Source organism: Taudactylus pleione, unplaced genomic scaffold (assembly GCF_031769625.1).
Source record: "Taudactylus pleione unplaced genomic scaffold, aTauple2 ptg001407l, whole genome shotgun sequence".
NCBI classification, from domain to species: domain Eukaryota; kingdom Metazoa; phylum Chordata; class Amphibia; order Anura; family Myobatrachidae; genus Taudactylus; species Taudactylus pleione.
This window is the reverse complement of record NW_028285807.1, coordinates 15001-31575: the sequence shown is the minus strand read 5'-3', so window position 1 is coordinate 31575 and position 16575 is coordinate 15001. Positions and strand designations below refer to the sequence as shown.

At 40.6% G+C, this 16575-nt stretch overlaps 1 protein-coding gene across 1 annotated transcript in view; it reads left to right on the top strand.

Annotated features, from left to right (window-relative positions):
- The window catches only part of LOC148442736 (inositol 1,4,5-triphosphate receptor associated 1-like), a gene marked incomplete at its 3' end in the record, with an annotated part of 142841 nt that extends 126742 nt beyond the window's left edge, over positions 1–16099 (top strand). The window contains exons 2-3 of the mRNA XM_088463550.1: positions 11344–11422; positions 15973–16099. Coding sequence (XP_088319676.1) covers positions 11344–11422; positions 15973–16099 — 206 coding nt within the window. The remainder of the gene's footprint in view (positions 1–11343; positions 11423–15972) is intronic.
- Between the last annotated feature and the right edge of the window lie 476 nt (positions 16100–16575).

Below are 16575 nucleotides of genomic sequence, written 5' to 3'. Positions count from 1 at the left end.
AACTACATATGCTGGAGGCATGACATGATAACATAAATGACTGTAATCAGAACTACATATGCTGGAGGAATGACATGATAACATAAATGACTGTAATCAGAACTACATATGCTGGAGGCGTGATATGATAACATAAATGACTGTAATCAGAACTACATATGCTGGAGGAATGACATGATAACATAAATGACTGTAATCAGAACTACATATGCTGGAGGGGTGACATGATAACATAAATGATTGTAATCAGAACTACATATGCTGGTGGCATTACATGATAACATAAATGACTGTAATCAGAACTACATATGCTGGAGGCATGACATGATAACATAAATGACTGTAATCAGAACTACATATGCCGGAGGGGTGAAATGATAACATAAATGACTGTAATCAGAACTACATATGCTGGAGGCATGACATGATAACATAAATGACTGTAATCAGAACTACATATGCTGGAGGCGTGACATGATAACATAAATGACTGTAATCAGAACTACATATGCTGGAGGCGTGACATCATTACATAAATGACTAATCAGAACTACATATGCTGGAGGCATGACACAATAACAAATGACTGTAATCAGAGCTACATATGCTGGAGGCATGACATGATAACATAAAAGACTGTAATCAGAACTACATATGCTGGAGGCGTGACTTGATAACATAAATGACTGTAATCAGAACGACATATGCTGGAGGCATGACATGATAACATAAATGACTGTAATCAGAACTACATATGCTGGAGGCGTGACATGATAACACAAATGACTGTAATCAGAACTACATATGCTGGAGGCGTGACATGATAACATAAATGACTGTAATCAGAACTACATATGCTGGAGGCATGACATGATAACATAAATGACTGTAATCAGAACTACATATGCTGGAGGCATGACATGATAACATAAATGACTGTAATCAGAACTACATATGCTGGAGGGGAGACATGATAACATAAATGACTGTAATCAGAACTACATATGCTGGAGGCATGACATGAAAACATAAATGACTGTAATCAGAGCTACATATGCTGGAGGCATGACACAATAACATAAATGACTGTAATCAGAACTACATATGCTGGAGGCATGACATGATAACATAAATGACTGTAATCAGAACTACATATGCTGGAGGCATGACATGATAACATAAATGACTGTAATCAGTGCTACATATGCTGGAGGCATGACATGATAACATAAATGACTATAATCAGAACTACATATGCTGGAGGGGTGACATGATAACATAAGTGACTGTAATCAGAACTACATATGCTGGAAGCATTACATGATAACATAAATGACTGTAATCAGAACTACATATGCTGGAGGCATGACATGATAACATAAATGACTGTAATCAGAGTTACATATGCTGGAGGCATGACATGATAACATAAATGACTGTAATCATAACTACATATGCTGGAGGGGTGACATGACAACATAAGTGACTTTAATCAGAACTACATATGCTGGAGGCGTGACATGATAACATAAATGACTGTAATCAGAACTACATATGCTGGAGGCATGACATGATAACATAAATGACTAATCAGAACTACATATGCTGGAGGCATGACATGATAACATAAATGACTGTAATCAGAACTACATATGCTGGAGGAATGACATGATAACATAAATGACTGTAATCAGAACTACATATGCTGGAGGCGTGACATGATAACATAAATGACTGTAATCAGAACTACATATGCTGGAGGAATGACATGATAACATAAATGACTGTAATCAGAACTACATATGCTGGAGGGGTGACATGATAACATAAATGATTGTAATCAGAACTACATATGCTGGTGGCATGACATGATAACATAAATGACTGTAATCAGAACTACATATGCTGGAGGGGTGACATGATAACATAAATGACTGTAATCAGAACTTCATATGCTGGAGGCATGACATGATAACATAAATGACTGTAATCAGAACTACATATGCTGGAGGCGTGACATGATAACATAAATGACTGTAATCAGAACTACATATGCTGGAGGCGTGACATGATTACATAAATGACTAATCAGAACTACATATGCTGGAGGCATGACACAATAACAAATGACTGTAATCAGAGCTACATATGCTGGAGGCATGACATGATAACATAAATGACTGTAATCAGAACTACATATGCTGGAGGCGTGACATGATAACATAAATGACTGTATTCAGAACTACATATGCTGGAGGCATGACATGATAACATAAATGACTGTAATCAGAACTACATATGCTGGAGGCATGACATAACATAAATGACTGTAATCAGAACTACATATGCTGGAGGCGTGACATGATAACATAAATGACTGTAATCAGAACTACATATGCTGGAGGCGTGACATCATTACATAAATGACTAATCAGAACTACATATGCTGGAGGCATGACACAATAACAAATGACTGTAATCAGAGCTACATATGCTGGAGGCTTGACATGATAACATAAAAGACTGTAATCAGAACTACATATGCTGGAGGCGTGACATGATAACATAAATGACTGTAATCAGAACTACATATGCTGGAGGCATGACATGATAACATAAATGACTGTAATCAGAACTACATATGCTGGAGGCGTGACATGATAACATAAATGACTGTAATCAGAACTACATATGCTGGAGGCGTGACATGATAACATAAATGACTGTAATCAGAACTACATATGCTGGAGGCATGACATGATAACATAAATGACTGTAATCAGAACTACATATGCTGGAGGCATGACATGATAACATAAATGACTGTAATCAGAACTACATATGCTGGAGGCGTGACATCATTACATAAAAGACTAATCAGAACTACATATGCTGGAGGCATGACACAATAACAAATGACTGTAATCAGAGCTACATATGCTGGAGGCATGACATGATAACATAAAAGACTGTAATCAGAACTACATATGCTGGAGGCGTGACATGATAACATAAATGACTGTAATCAGAACTACATATGCTGGAGGCATGACATGATAACATAAATGACTGTAATCAGAACTACATATGCTGGAGGCGTGACATGATAACATAAATGACTGTAATCAGAACTACATATGCTGGAGGCGTGACATGATAACATAAATGACTGTAATCAGAACTACATATGCTGGAGGCATGACATGATAACATAAATGACTGTAATCAGAACTACATATGCTGGAGGCATGACATGATAACATAAATGACTGTAATCAGAACTACATATGCTGGAGGGGAGACATGATAACATAAATGACTGTAATCAGAACTACATATGCTGGAGGCATGACATGAAAACATAAATGACTGTAATCAGAGCTACATATGCTGGAGGCATGACACAATAACATAAATGACTGTAATCAGAACTACATATGCTGGAGGCTTGACATGATAACATAAATGACTGTAATCAGAACTACATATGCTGGAGGCGTGACATGATAACATAAATGACTGTAATCAGAACTACATATGCTGGAGGCATGACATGATAACATAAATGACTGTAATCAGAACTACATATGCTGGAGGCATGACATGATAACATAAATGACTGTAATCAGAACTACATATGCTGGAGGCGTGACATCATTACATAAAAGACTAATCAGAACTACATATGCTGGAGGCATGACACAATAACAAATGACTGTAATCAGAGCTACATATGCTGGAGGCATGACATGATAACATAAAAGACTGTAATCAGAACTACATATGCTGGAGGCGTGACATGATAACATAAATGACTGTAATCAGAACTACATATGCTGGAGGCATGACATGATAACATAAATGACTGTAATCAGAACTACATATGCTGGAGGCGTGACATGATAACATAAATGACTGTAATCAGAACTACATATGCTGGAGGCGTGACATGATAACATAAATGACTGTAATCAAAACTACATATGCTGGAGGCATGACATGATAACATAAATGACTGTAATCAGAACTACATATGCTGGAGGCATGACATGATAACATAAATGACTGTAATCAGAACTACATATGCTGGAGGGGAGACATGATAACATAAATGACTGTAATCAGAACTACATATGCTGGAGGCATGACATGAAAACATAAATGACTGTAATCAGAGCTACATATGCTGGAGGCATGACACAATAACATAAATGACTGTAATCAGAACTACATATGCTGGAGGCATGACATGATAACATAAATGACTGTAATCAGAACTACATATGCTGGAGGCATGACATGATAACATAAATGACTGTAATCAGTGCTACATATGCTGGAGGCATGACATGATAACATAAATGACTATAATCAGAACTACATATGCTGGAGGGGTGACATGATAACATAAGTGACTGTAATCAGAACTACATATGCTGGAAGCATTACATGATAACATAAATGACTGTAATCAGAACTACATATGCTGGAGGCATGACATGATAACATAAATGACTGTAATCAGAGTTACATATGCTGGAGGCATGACATGATAACATAAATGACTGTAATCAGAACTACATATGCTGGAGGGGTGACATGACAACATAAGTGACTTTAATCAGAACTACATATGCTGGAGGCGTGACATGATAACATAAATGACTGTAATCAGAACTACATATGCTGGAGGCATGACATGATAACATAAATGACTAATCAGAACTACATATGCTGGAGGCATGACATGATAACATAAATGACTGTAATCAGAACTACATATGCTGGAGGAATGACATGATAACATAAATGACTGTAATCAGAACTACATATGCTGGAGGCGTGACATGATAACATAAATGACTGTAATCAGAACTACATATGCTGGAGGAATGACATGATAACATAAATGACTGTAATCAGAACTACATATGCTGGAGGGGTGACATGAAAACATAAATGATTGTAATCAGAACTACATATGCTGGTGGCATGACATGATAACATAAATGACTGTAATCAGAACTACATATGCTGGAGGCATGACATGATAACATAAATGACTGTAATCAGAACTACATATGCTGGAGGGGTGACATGATAACATAAATGACTGTAATCAGAACTTCATATGCTGGAGGCATGACATGATAACATAAATGACTGTAATCAGAACTACATATGCTGGAGGCGTGACATGATAACATAAATGACTGTAATCAGAACTACATATGCTGGAGGCGTGACATGATTACATAAATGACTGTAATCAGAACTACATATGCTGGAGGCATGACACAATAACAAATGACTGTAATCAGAGCTACATATGCTGGAGGCATGACATGATAACATAAATGACTGTAATCAGAACTACATATGCTGGAGGCGTGACATGATAACATAAATGACTGTATTCAGAACTACATATGCTGGAGGCATGACATAATAACATAAATGACTGTAATCAGAACTACATATGCTGGAGGCATGACATAACATAAATGACTGTAATCAGAACTACATATGCTGGAGGCGTGACATGATAACATAAATGACTGTAATCAGAACTACATATGCTGGAGGCGTGACATCATTACATAAATGACTAATCAGAACTACATATGCTGGAGGCATGACACAATAACAAATGACTGTAATCAGAGCTACATATGCTGGAGGCATGACATGATAACATAAAAGACTGTAATCAGAACTACATATGCTGGAGGCGTGACATGATAACATAAATGACTGTAATCAGAACTACATATGCTGGAGGCATGACATGATAACATAAATGACTGTAATCAGAACTACATATGCTTGAGGCGTGACATGATAACATAAATGACTGTAATCAGAACTACATATGCTGGAGGCGTGACATGATAACATAAATGACTGTAATCAGAACTACATATGCTGGAGGCATGACATGATAACATAAATGACTGTATTCAGAACTACATATGCTGGAGGCATGACATGATAACATAAATGACTGTAATCAGAACTACATATGCTGGAGGCGTGACATCATTACATAAATGACTAATCAGAACTACATATGCTGGAGGCATGACACAATAACAAATGACTGTAATCAGAGCTACATATGCTGGAGGCATGACATGATAACATAAAAGACTGTAATCAGAACTACATATGCTTGAGGCGTGACATGATAACATAAATGACTGTAATCAGAACTACATATGCTGGAGGCATGACATGATAACATAAATGACTGTAATCAGAACTACATATGCTGGAGGCGTGACATAATAACATAAATGACTGTAATCAGAACTACATATGCTGGAGGCGTGACATGATAACATAAATGACTGTAATCAGAACTACATATGCTGGAGGCATGACATGATAACATAAATGACTGTAATCAGAACTACATATGCTGGAGGCATGACATGATAACATAAATGACTGTAATCAGAACTACATATGCTGGAGGGGAGACATGATAACATAAATGACTGTAATCAGAACTACATATGCTGGAGGCATGACATGAAAACATAAATGACTGTAATCAGAGCTACATATGCTGGAGGCATGACACAATAACATAAATGACTGTAATCAGAACTACATATGCTGGAGGCATGACATGATAACATAAATGACTGTAATCAGAACTACATATGCTGGAGGCATGACATGATAACATAAATGACTGTAATCAGTGCTACATATGCTGGAGGCATGACATGATAACATAAACGACTATAATCAGAACTACATATGCTGGAGGGGTGACATGATAACATAAGTGACTGTAATCAGAACTACATATGCTGGAAGCATTACATGATAACATAAATGACTGTAATCAGAACTACATATGCTGGAGGCATGACATGATAACATAAATGACTGTAATCAGAGTTACATATGCTGGAGGCATGACATGATAACATAAATGACTGTAATCAGAACTACATATGCTGGAGGGGTGACATGACAACATAAGTGACTTTAATCAGAGCTACATATGCTGGAGGCGTGACATGATAACATAAATGACTGTAATCAGAACTACATATGCTGGAGGCATGACATGATAACATAAATGACTAATCAGAACTACATATGCTGGAGGCATGACATGATAACATAAATGACTGTAATCAGAACTACATATGCTGGAGGAATGACATGATAACATAAATGACTGTAATCAGAACTACATATGCTGAAGGCGTGACATGATAACATAAATGACTGTAATCAGAACTACATATGCTGGAGGAATGACATGATAACATAAATGACTGTAATCAGAACTACATATGCTGGAGGGGTGACATGATAACATAAATGATTGTAATCAGAACTACATATGCTGGTGGCATGACATGATAACATAAATGACTGTAATCAGAACTACATATGCTGGAGTCTTGACATGATAACATAAATGACTGTAATCAGAACTACATATGCTGGAGGGGTGACATGATAACATAAATGACTGTAATCAGAACTTCATATGCTGGAGGCATGACATGATAACATAAATGACTGTAATCAGAACTACATATGCTGGAGGCGTGACATGATAACATAAATGACTGTAATCAGAACTACATATGCTGGAGGCGTGACATGATTACATAAATGACTAATCAGAACTACATATGCTGGAGGCATGACACAATAACAAATGACTGTAATCAGAGCTACATATGCTGGAGGCATGACATGATAAAATAAATGACTGTAATCAGAACTACATATGCTGGAGGCGTGACATGATAACATAAATGACTGTATTCAGAACTACATATGCTGGAGGCATGACATGATAACATAAATGACTGTAATCAGAACTACATATGCTGGAGGCATGACATAACATAAATGACTGTAATCAGAACTACATATGCTGGAGGCATGACATGATAACATAAATGACTGTAATCAGAACTACATATGCTGGAGGCGTGACATCATTACATAAATGACTAATCAGAACTACATATGCTGGAGGCATGACACAATAACAAATGACTGTAATCAGAGCTACATATGCTGGAGGCATGACATGATAACATAAAAGACTGTAATCAGAACTACATATGCTGGAGGCGTGACATGATAACATAAATGACTGTAATCAGAACTACATATGCTGGAGGCATGACATGATAACATAAATGACTGTAATCAGAACTACATATGCTGGAGGCGTGACATGATAACATAAATGACTGCAATCAGAACTACATATGCTGGAGGCGTGACATGATAACATAAATGACTGTAATCAGAACTACATATGCTGGAGGCATGACATGATAACATAAATGACTGTAATCAGAACTACATATGCTGGAGGCATGACATGATAACATAAATGACTGTAATCAGAACTACATATGCTGGAGGGGAGACATGATAACATAAATGACTGTAATCAGAACTACATATGCTGGAGGCATGACATGAAAACATAAATGACTGTAATCAGAGCTACATATGCTGGAGGCATGACACAATAACATAAATGACTGTAATCAGAACTACATATGCTGGAGGCATGACATGATAACATAAATGACTGTAATCAGAACTACATATGCTGGAGGCATGATATGATAACATAAATGACTGTAATCAGTGCTACATATGCTGGAGGCATGACATGATAACATAAATGACTATAATCAGAACTACATATGCTGGAGGGGTGACATGATAACATAAGTGACTGTAATCAGAACTACATATGCTGGAAGCATTACATGATAACATAAATGACTGTAATCAGTACTACATATGCTGGAGGCATGACATGATAACATAAATGACTGTAATCAGAGTTACATATGCTGGAGGCATGACATGATAACATAAATGACTGTAATAAGAACTACATATGCTGGAGGGGTGACATGACAACATAAGTGACTGTAATCAGAACTACATATGCTGGAGGCGTGACATGATAACATAAATGACTGTAATCAGAACTACATATGCTGGAGGCATGACATGATAACATAAATGACTAATCAGAACTACATATGCTGGAGGCATGACATGATAACATAAATGACTGTAATCAGAACTACATATGCTGGAGGAATGACATGATAACATAAATGACTGTAATCAGAACTACATATGCTGGAGGCGTGACATGATAACATAAATGACTGTAATCAGAACTACATATGCTGGAGGAATGACATGATAACATAAATGACTGTAATAAGAACTACATATGCTGGAGGGGTGACATGATAACATAAATGATTGTAATCAGAACTACATATGCTGGTGGCATGACATGATAACATAAATGACTGTAATCAGAACTACATATGCTGGAGGCATGACATGATAACATAAATGACTGTAATCAGAACTACATATGCTGGAGGGGTGACATGATAACATAAATGACTGTAATCAGAACTTCATATGCTGGAGGCATGACATGATAACATAAATGACTGTAATCAGAACTACATCTGCTGGAGGCGTGACATGATAACATAAATGACTGTAATCAGAACTACATATGCTGGAGGCGTGACATGATTACATAAATGACTAATCAGAACTACATATGCTGGAGGCATGACACAATAACAAATGACTGTAATCAGAGCTACATATGCTGGAGGCATGACATGATAACATAAATGACTGTAATCAGAACTACATATGCTGGAGGCGTGACATGATAACATAAATGACTGTAATCAGAACTACATATGCTGGAGGCATGACATGATAACATAAATGACTGTAATCAGAACTACATATGCTGGAGGCATGACATAACATAAATGACTGTAATCAGAACTACATATGCTGGAGGCGTGACATGATAACATAAATGACTGTAATCAGAACTACATATGCTGGAGGCGTGACATGATAACATAAATGACTGTAATCAGAACTACATATGCTGGAGGCATGACATGATAACATAAATGACTGTAATCAGAACTACATATGCTGGAGGGGTGACATGATAACATAAATGACTGTAATCAGAACTACATATGCTGGAGGCATGACATGAAAACATAAATGACTGTAATCAGAGCTACATATGCTGGAGGCATGACACAATAACATAAATGACTGTAATCAGAACTACATATGCTGGAGGCATGACATGATAACATAAATGACTGTAATCAGAACTACATATGCTGGAGGCATGACATGATAACATAAATGACTGTAATCAGTGCTACATATGCTGGAGGCATGACATGATAACATAAATGACTATAATCAGAACTACATATGCTGGAGGGGTGACATGATAACATAAGTGACTGTAATCAGAACTACATATGCTGGAGGCATGACATGATAACATAAATGACTGTAATCAGAACTACATATGCTGGAGGCATGACATGATAACATAAATGACTGTAATCAGAGTTACATATGCTGGAGGCATGACATGTTAACATAAATGACTGTAATCAGAACTGCATATGCTGGAGGGGTGACATGATAACATAAATGACTGTAATCAGAACTACATATGCTGGAGGCATGACATGATAACATAAATGACTGTAATCAGAACTACATATGCTGAAGGCGTGACATGATAACATAAGTGACTAATCGGAACTACATATGCTGGAGGCGTGACATGATAACATAATTACTATAATCAGAACTACATATGCTGGAGGCGTGACATGATTACATAAATGAATAATCAGAACTACATATGCTGGAGGCGTGACATGATAACATAAGTGACTAATCGGAACTACATATGCTGGAGGCGTGACATGATTACATAAATGACTAATCGGAACTACATATGCTGGAGGCATGACATGATAACATAAATGACTGTAATCAGAACTACATATGCTGGAGGCATGACATGATAACATAAATGACTGTAATCAGAACTACATATGCTGGAGGCATGACATGAGCCTGCTAGAGTGTGACAGGGTGTGTATGAAGCCAGGCCCTCAGCCCCGGAACATTTGTAATTTAAGAGTGTCTCCAATTTTAGGGATTGTGTGACAGTGTGGCCCTGACTAAGTTCAATCCTCACTTATTATATAGATTACCACTACACTATATCTCCAGACTCTCTCTGTGTCTCCCAATACCTCCTAACAAAAACAAGTACTAATACTGATCTTCTCTATTACATATACCATAAGAATAACAAGAACACTCTTTAGTCCATGTAAAAGATTTTGGCTTCTGTCTAGCTGGCAGGAGAATGGAAGCACGTGGAGCACTAGTTGCTTCTCCAGATATATAAATTTATAGTAAGACTCTTACTCACAGATATATTTTCCTGTTCAGGAACACAAGCTGCTAAGAAGTCAGAACCTCACAGGACAGAAGCTCCCAGATCTGAGTGAGGCAGCTGAACAGGAAAGAGGTACGACATGGGAGGTATTTAATGTGTTCATATTAATTATCCCTCAGAACAAAAGAGGATGCCCTGGGATTGATAAGATCACTTATAACAATACAAAGGGAAGGGTGAAAATTCCATAGCCATAGACCATGACTGTGCAGGAGTCATTAATTCATGCTTCATTTATTTCCCATGGGATTGATGTTGGTCTTTGGAATAAATATGATGTGTAACATTTATTATTGTTGTATAATTGCCATGGTCTCTTCACGTTGTCTATTTCTCATATAGTTTTGTGCCTACTTGGTGTTTTAGTCCAGAAAACTGGTGGAGACCAATCAGTTCTGAGCTCCATCAGGTCTATAGACAATTGGGCCTGTGATGCTCCTGCTCTCTTTGTGGTGAATGTGACACCAGTACATTACCGTCACACAGTCTTCAGCTATCCAGGTCCCGGTGTTGGTGGCATCATCTTATGTCCTTATCTTTACGGTGCTCCACAAAGCTGTTCTTACTTAGGACTCAGTAGACAGACCTAAAGCCCCTGACTCACTTTACACTTCCCCCTACTCTAGAACATGTCTGGTCTGAGAGCCCATAATGTCTACATGTTCTTCTCAGTTATAGCTATATCTGAGAGGTTCTCTTCTGCCTACAGTATAACCAGCACCACACTCACATCTCCTGTGCTTGCCAGTAGCTGAAATACCACATATGTGTATCATGCTGCATTAGAGTATACGCCTGCGGCCCAGTGATAAGAACCCAGAGGCTCTGATGGGCGGTTTGTTCATGTCCTGCTGTGGTTGGTGTGAGGTTATCAGGGACCAGTAGATGCTGTTATTCCTGGGTACAGAGCAGCAGAAGCGGCAGCAGCAGAAGAACCAACTTCATGGAAACATCAGGTTTTACTTCTTTATTAAATACCAGGTGACTGGGATGAGTTCTTAGTTTTATAGTAAAATGGATTATATCATTATTTTCAGTCTGTTTAATGTGATATTTCAGGATTATTTATCCAAGAAACATTCACCTTACCGTGCAGAGGCGGCACTAGCGTTTTCCTTACAGCACAGAGGTGGCACTAGCATTTTCCTTACAGCGCAGAGGAGGCACTAGCATTTTCCTTACAGCGCAGAGGCGGCACTAGCGTTTTCCTTACAGCGCAGAGGCGGCACTAGCGTTTCCCTTACAGCGCAGAGGCGGCACTAGCGTTTTCCTTACAGCGCAGAGGCGGCACTAGCATTTTCCTTACAGCGCAGAGGCGGCACTAGCGTTTTCCTTACAGCGCAGAGGCGGCACTAGCAGTTTTCCTTACAGCGCAGAAGCGGCACTAGCGTTTTCCTTACAGCGCAGAGGTGGCACTAGCGTTTTCCCTACAGCGCAGAGGCGGCAGTAGCATTTTCCTTACAGCGTAGAGGCAGCACTAGCGTTTCCCTTACAGCGCAGAGGTGGCACTAGCATTTCCCTTACAGCGCAGAGGCGGCACTAGCGTTTTCCTTACAGCGCAGAGGCGGCACTAGCGTTTTCCTTACAGCACAGAGGCGGCACTAGCATTTTCCTTACAGGGCAGAGGCGGCACTAGCGTTTTCCTTACAGCGCAGAGTCGGCACTAGCATTTTCCTTACAGCGCAGAGGCGGCACTAGCGTTTTCCTTACAGCGCAGAGGCGGCACTAGCGTTTTCCTTACAGCGCAGAGGCGGCACTAGCGTTATCCTTACAGCGCAGAGGCCACAGTAGCGTTTTCCTTACAGCGCAGAGGCGGCACTAGCGGTTTCCTTACAGCGCAGAGGCGGCACTAGCGTTATCCTTACAGCGCAGAGGCGGCACTAGCGTTATCCTTACAGCGCAGAGGCAGCAGTAGTAGCGTTATCCTTACAGCGCAGAGGCGGCACTAGCATTTTCCTTACAGCGCAGAGGTGGCACTAGCGGTTTCCTTACAGCGCAGAGGCGGCACTAGCGTTATCCTTACAGCGCAGAGGCGGCACTAGCAGTTTTCCTTACAGCGCAGAGGCGGCACTAGCGTTTTCCTTACAGCGCAGAGGTGGCACTAGCGTTTTCCTTACAGCACAGAGGCGGCACTAGCATTTTCCTTACAGCGCAAAGGCGGCACTAGCGTTTTCCCTACAGCGCAGAGGCGGCACTAGCATTTTCCTTACAGCGCAGAGGCGGCACTAGCGTTTCCCTTACAGCGCAGAGGCGGCACTAGCGTTTTCCTTACAGCGCAGAGGCGGCACTAGCGTTTTCCTTACAGCGCAGAGGCGGCACTAGCGTTTCCCTTACAGCGCAGAGGCGGCAGTAGCGTTTTCCTTACTTAATAGTATTAGGGAACATAATTGAAACGTTAAAATAAAAGAAGCTGACATGACTGGAGATGCCACCTATAGATTGTACTGATCTCTGATTAATAAAGAATTAATTAGCAGTTGTCCCTGGTTTGCACCAGTCTGTGTGATATAAGAGCTCATCATGTTGTGACACAGTCAGGGTAGGGGTCCCTCTCCTGGGGTAGATGGACCCTCCTTACACACACAGCAGCTGTAGAAACAGGATACCAGTCTGGGGTTCTCGTACAAACTGGTCGGCGCCAGTCTTTATTGTGCCAAATGAATATAAACATAAACATAAGTCCTAGCCCGGCTGGGCACTAGCTACACAGCAGATTCCCTCTCTATAAAAACGGTAGGGCCTATTGCCCTCTCACCATCAACAAAACACACGCACAGTACTTACAAGGATTATCACCAAGTGTCTCTGAACAGGCTAGTCAGTCAGTCAGTCAGTCTGTCAGTCAGTCAGTCAGTCAGTCAGTCAGTCAGTCAGTCAGTCTGTCTGTCTGTCTGTCTGTCTGTCTGTCTGTCTGTCTGTCTGCTCTCCCAGGTGTGAGACACTCAGCCACAAACAAACCCAGCTTATATCAGCCATTTCCAGCTGCAAGCCCTAATGAGCCTGTTACCAGGCTGAAAGGCCCAAAACCTGGAGTGGCCTGTGGATGGAGCCCTCCCTCTCCTCACATCCACACCCCAAGGACCAAAACCAGCTTTTCTTTAAAGCTGACATTTCTAGTCTGTTTTTCCCAAACAGACTTCTCCTACGGGTTTCAGAACACATATGACAGGAACCTAGGACATACATATAAGCCATTCCACACTTCTCCAGTGCTTCTATCACAATGTATATTGAAGCCGCTTTTCCTTTCTGCGTGTTGTGCGTAATGTGCATATAGGGCCTGATTCAGACACGGTTGCTATTTGCGGCCGCTTGATATCAAAAAGGGGCCGTCTATGTAAATCATGTGCTCGCTCTTTGTGGTGTAAGGACGCCTCTATGTCTAAGCGAGCGACGGCATATTGCGCTCGCAAGTGCTTAAAGACACCCCCTTGCCACTCGCAACACACGTCATATCCAGTATTTGAAGGATTAATCGGTAACATGGAGAGCCATTGGTGCTGCTCGCAGCGCTTGAGGTAGCCTTACCCTCCCACAAGCGCTGCGAGCAGTTCAGGGTAAAAAAACAACCAAGTGACGTGTTCAATGATGCTACTTTGCTAATTATGCACACCCATTATACTCCGTTCTCACGGTCAGCCACGCTTGCATTCGCACGTCCACGCCCCCGTTCACAAGCACCTTCCCCTGTTACCACCCACAAATGCCACAATCTGTCACTCAAAGTAGCGCTCACTCATTGCTTTACGAGCACACGATTTCCCATAGCACAGACTGGTTCACGCATGTGTATTTACAACCGTACGCATGCGCGGATGGGAGAAAATCAGTCAGAGCGAGCGAGCGGCTCTGAATCAGGCCCATTGTGCGCAGCGTAGCTGAGGTTAAACATGGAAAATGTTGATGTAGAGCGGAACTTATACCTATTTGTGGAGGTTAAAGTGCTTTTGCACACTGTGTAGGATCTGGCATTAAGCATACACCCCTATGTCCATTCATTAATAAGATCTGGACACAATATTAGCGCCCATGGTCGCATTGCATGATGCAATTATAACGGGGCTGGTTAGGAGTGAAGAGACCACACAAGTGCAGCGGCCATTGCTGGGGGTGGTGGTTTCCTCTGTAACCCTCTCCCAGTAAGTTTTACGATGTGTAGCGCAAAGGCTACAGCAGCACTACGCCATCTTCAGATGGCGTAAGCTGCGGGGATCAATGCTTCGCAGTCTGGAGCTTGGTAAATCTGACAGCATCACATGGCGCTGTCGGAATGGAGGCACCGCAGCAAATCTCTCCAAATACATCTGGAGGACAACAAATATTTGTGGGTATCCCCTGAAAACAGTTTTTTTGGGAATATGTCACAAATATTTAATGATAAAGATTCCACGTAGTCATCTACACCTGAAGGGGCGTATTGTCATGCAGGCGAAGTTCTCAGAGGGACGGTCAGCGGAGCTGGACGCAGGTATAAATAGCTCTGTTTTCTGATGGATCTGATGCACTAAATATAGAGTGGTATATAGAAATGCACAATGCGGAGGTATCCGGCTTACGCTCAGCGTCGGCTTCTTACTGTCTTCTAGGTGAGATTACAGTAACCGGAGATTCCTTTCCTCCAGGCTCTTCTCCTGTCCATGTTCTATCTGCCAATGAAGACCAAGAGGCGAAGCCGGAATCGGATGTGATGCCCAATATCCCAGATATCTTGTTACGAAAGCTGCGCATTCACAAAGGACTTCAGAACAGGTAAAGGCCCATTACAGCGCAGAATCCGTTATTGTCGGTCAGTCACTGACTCTACATTATGTGAGATTACTGCTGAGAAATAATGTTCTTTATGCCGAATAGAAAGAGGTGGGAGTCAGGGAGGCCAAATAAGAGGAGGTTACAATAGTCCAATCTGGAGATGACCAGTGAGTGGATGAGGGTCGTAGTTGCCTCCAGGGTGAGAGAGTGTCTGATCCTACAGATATTTTTGAGATGGAAAATTTTGTTTGAAAAATGACAGTTGGGAGCTGATTGGCTGGAACATCATTTATTATACACGAGTTTTATCACTTGTTGCGAATTATAAATTTGGCGATAAATTAGGCCCTCTCTCTCTCCCTCTCCTCCCCCCATCTCTCTCCCTCCCCCCCTCAATCCCTCTCCTTCCCCCTCTCTCTCTTTCTCTCCCTCCCCCTCTCTCTGTCCACTCTCTCTCTCTCTCCTTTCTCTCCCTG